Source organism: Mytilus californianus, unplaced genomic scaffold, assembly GCF_021869535.1.
Source record: "Mytilus californianus isolate M0D057914Y unplaced genomic scaffold, xbMytCali1.0.p SCAF_12, whole genome shotgun sequence".
NCBI lineage: Eukaryota > Metazoa > Mollusca > Bivalvia > Mytilida > Mytilidae > Mytilus > Mytilus californianus.
In genome coordinates, this window is record NW_026262604.1 from 37,546,733 (window position 1) to 37,551,398 (window position 4,666).

Here is a 4,666-nt window from a genome sequence, read left to right on the forward strand (position 1 = left end):
GTATGAATATTCAACTATTACATATGTAGTATATATGTTGTCATATAAACTTGTTGTACACCGTAATGATATTATTATATTTTCTTATTTCCCAGTCAAATAGGTTCCGTTGTTCGTTTTATCAAAACATTTATATATAAACATACTCCAGATAAAAACAAGAAATGGAAATTAAAAAAACAATTGAATTAACAAGATAGAGTCAGTGTTGTTCGTTTAACATCTTGGTGCAAATATTTCATTCATATTCATAGAGAAAACTAGACAAAACAACAACACTGATTTAATGAAAAACAAATGGAGCAAAAAGATATAATGTTATTTCAGAAGACAAGTGGGCTATGCAAGCGGTGTATGTTAAATCTCAAAGAGCAAATGTTGTATTGAATGACCTGCGGATATATAGATAAGAATCCTTTATCGTGTATAGCATATAAGACAGAAATCATGGCAAGATTTGTCATATAGTTCCTGATCATTATAGAATTTTACTATGAAGGAATCTTAGCAAGACATGACGAAAAGCGTATTCTGCTAACGGATCCTGATTACGCGGATAATCAACAAATACATCGGGATATCCAGACGTTGAAATCAGCCACACAAGATATAAAGCAGACTGTAGTTTCCCAGTCTACCTTGATACAACAACAGACAGCTGAAATTGCCAATTTAAATACTAAGTTACAACAACAGACGGCGGAAATGGCAAATTTACAAACTAAGTCGGCTGACATTGCAAACTTACAAACTGAGTTACAACAAAGGGAAAAGGCTCAATCGGATTTGGAATCCAAATTGCAACAGATCATTTCAAGTACGTTAGCATTTTGTTGATATTTGTAATGACACTACCCCGCATACTTTTAATATTCGTCATATTATGAAATTAAGCTTTTTATTTTGGCATGTATGTATCCTCCATTTAAAACTTGCTCTTTAAAAAACAGACTAAAGGAATTAAAAATTAAAAGCAAATGCGTACAAAATACGCTGAGACCACTGCTGCATATTCCCACTGCTAATTTTGTAAAAATTGTATTGCTAGTTATATTCTTGCTGCTACTCGATCATGCTCCGTCGCTAGTGAAATTCCAACACGTCATTGAGGACTCAGTGGTTTCCATGTGCATTAAATGTCCTCGAGTAGTCCTCAACTTAGTTCCAAACGTCAAGTAGTTGTCTGTGCACATGTCATCAGAAAGATACATTCATTTGGATACTTCTAAAAGTTTATATTGCAATTAGTTTTTCACATTTTGTAACTGTATAGACTATTAGTTTTCTATTTGTCTAGATTAGATATGGGAGGTTGTACATAAACAAGAAGTTCGTGTGCTTATTTCAAGTCAGTACCCTTGTCAGTTGTTGTCTTTTGTTATCTTTTTGGTTTGGTGAAGTTTTGTTGGGTGCAGTATTGACGGATGGTTTTAGAAGTCTGTTGTTTAATTCATGTATTTTCTAGGCAGTAAAATTACCCTTTGCAGTAAGTTATATTTGATAAATTCATCGTACCTTTGGTGAACAAGCTGTATGTTAAAAGTACTTTGCTAGGTATATGTCGTTCAATGAATTGTTAATTACAACAAATTATTAAAGTGGTCGATTTGCGTCACATTTTTATGAGGTAAATGTTTGTGCTATATAAGGATGAACATATAATGTTGCTAAAACCTCTACAAAGGTATCTATTTCTTCTAATTTTAGAACATACTGTGTTGCTGATTGTTATATTAGTTTTTCGTTTGTTATTTTGAACAGGTTGTTCCATATCTCCCATATCTCGTATATCTCCCAATTGATACGATATTCCCGGGATTGTGTTTCCTATCATGATTTCCTTGATAGAGGATTGCTGCTCCCAAGGAAGCTATTAAACCAAGAGTTCCAAATGGTGAAGTTGAAGTCATCCCTTCGTAAATTTTACGGACGCCATCACAAGTTGGTTGACCGTTATGGAATAACCGTTTCACAGATGATATCGGATATGTTCCTTATGTCGTAACTACAATACCCTTCCCTTTTCACGAATGTGACTTACCGAATCAGACTATTTACCGGATTTGTAATAACATAAGCAACTCGACGGGTACCACATGTGGAGCAGGATCTGCTTACCCTTCCGGAGCACCTGAGATCACCCCCAGTTTTTGGTGGAGTTCGTGTTGCTTAATCTTTAGTTTTTCTATGTTGTGTCATCTGTACTATTATTTGTCTGTTTGTCTTTTTATTTTTGGCCATGACGTTGTCAGTTTGTTTTCGATCTATGAGTTTGACTGTCCCTCTGGTATCTTTCGTCCCTCTTTGTTCTTGTGTTGTTCTGTTGCATCTGTGTCCAAGGTTTTCACCTCGGGGCCTTTATAGCTTGCTGGTTTTACGACCACTTTTATCCATATGTGATGCACTTAAGAAGTCAAAATAATTATCAGATCCCATGATGCACGGGAAACTTGCGTCATTAGCTTTGAACAGACAGGGATCAAGTTTTCATATCAACTACTTGATTCCCTTTGCTATAAAGTTAACAAATTGGAAAGTCGGCAAATTAGAAAGGGATTATTTGTATTCGTTTGTTCTAAAGAATTCTGTTGAATGTTGTTTTTTTAAATGCAGATATGTAGGTGCATGTGCTTTAAGAAAATGGATATATGCTTTAATGATTTGATTATTATTTTTCAGGTCCAACAGGATCAGTCTATATACAATGGGGAAGAAAATTGTGTACCAGAAATGGAACGGAACTAGTTTATTCAGGTTTGATTTGATCCCTGTTAAACATTGTCCTTATATTAGTTGATGTCTGTAAAGAAGGAACTATAACGTCTATTCATTTGTTTTACGTTTTAATAGCACAGTAAAATGATAACAGGTTTTACCATAAAATATTCAATGCTAAAGCAGACTAAACTAACTAGCATCCGATGTTTTCATTTCAAAAGTACAAACAACGACAACAAATAACAAAACATGATCGAGATAACATAACTAGGTACAGACACATATTTGTGATTTATAGATGCGCACCTCCTCTCTTTCCTACTTTTTTCTATAAATAAACAATATGTCAAACAGTATATAACACACAAAGAAACATCTGCAACATGCAACATCAACAAGATGACAGCTAACTTGAACAAAGCAATAAAAGGCGGCACACAATTTTCAATGAAGAGTCAATAAAGTTGTCACTACAATGGAAACTTTTTGTTTTATAAAAACAAACTGAATAATATTAATTCTAAAATGACTTGTCTTGATGGCCGATGAAACCTGGCAGAAATTGACAATCCGTAAAAATATGACTGCATTAGGAAAAATAAGTAAAAACAAACACCAACGTAAAATACCAATTGAAAACGAGCAGTTGTTTACAGTAACTGTCGTTTTTGTTTCATATATTTAAAGGTATAGGCGGTGGAGGTTTTCTGACCAATAGAGGTCGATCTGCGACTCCAGTGTGCGTCCCTCATGATCCAGACCTTGGACCTGTTAGCTCTACTGGTGGGTTCTCAACGATCTATGGCATGGAATATAACGATGCAGTTTTTGGTAATAACCTTTACGATAAAGATGTTCCATGTGCTGTTTGTAGGGCTATTCACGTAACATCTGTCTTCATGGTACCAGGAAAATTAAGTTGTTATAAAGGATGGAATTTAGAATATAAGGGGTTACTAGCATCTGGTAATCGTGTTGACAATGGAGCATCAACATATATTTGTATTGATGACACACCTGAGGTTCTAGAAGCAGGAGTCCAGAATGATAATGGATATATCCTTTTCCCAGTCAAGGCTTATTGTGGATCTCTCAAGTGCCCTCCTTATGTACAAAACAGTATTTTCAACTGCGTTGTTTGCTCAAAATAAAGTTATGTTGATCTACTTTATTGTTATTTGCTTATATTTTATATTGAAATAATGTTACATATATATTGTTAGGATTTTCAAAACGGTATCATTTAATTAAAATTTTTTGAATAAAAAACTGGATTTTGTATGAACCGATTATCAGATTTTCTGCATTTTGATTCTGTAAAATATCAACTACGAATTACAATAAAAAACTATTTTCTATTGGCGAGTGAGCGCAGCGAAGAAATGAATAAAAGTTTTTTTAATTGTGGAGAACAGGTCTTGTTGTGCAATATTTATGTATGAAATGTGATGATTTATTTTTCGGATTGTATTTGTGTAGATATATGGTTAAAACAATGTTTGTACAAACTTGTCAAAAGAAGACTTGAAAAATTTTAGGTCAAGCATTATCATGTTGGTGAAATGTCAACAATTTTATTTTTGCGCGTTGACATGTAAGTTCACGTCAATCATGTCAATGAGACAGCACCCCAACTGCACAATTAATCATAAAAGACGCCTTAAGGTCAACAAACAGAATTCAACAGTAGATAAGTGACTATCAAAAATATATGAGATCACAAAGCCATGGTACCGAATTTTACAAAAATGTGAGGCTCATGGATGACTAATAATTGATAATATCCCTTAAAAATATAAGCTATATATCAATCTTAATACTGTAGATATTTCTCTTCTGTAATATATTTTGGTAAACGTCAATTTATTGTTTTAGGGGAGGCCAGATTATGTTGTGAACGGAATAATCGTTTCAACATGTTGCCATGGTAAAGGCGTTTTTTATTTAA

General features: G+C 33.8%; 1 protein-coding gene across 1 annotated transcript; it reads left to right on the top strand.

The window, feature by feature from the left end:
• Positions 1–1,304: 1,304 nt before the first annotated feature.
• On the top strand, positions 1,305–3,869 carry LOC127721053 (short-chain collagen C4-like). Its single transcript, XM_052227736.1, has 3 exons — positions 1,305–1,314; positions 2,680–2,754; positions 3,406–3,869. The coding sequence occupies exons 1-3, from the start codon at positions 1,305–1,307 to the stop codon at positions 3,867–3,869; spliced, it is 549 nt and encodes a 182-aa protein (XP_052083696.1).
• Positions 3,870–4,666: the final 797 nt, after the last annotated feature.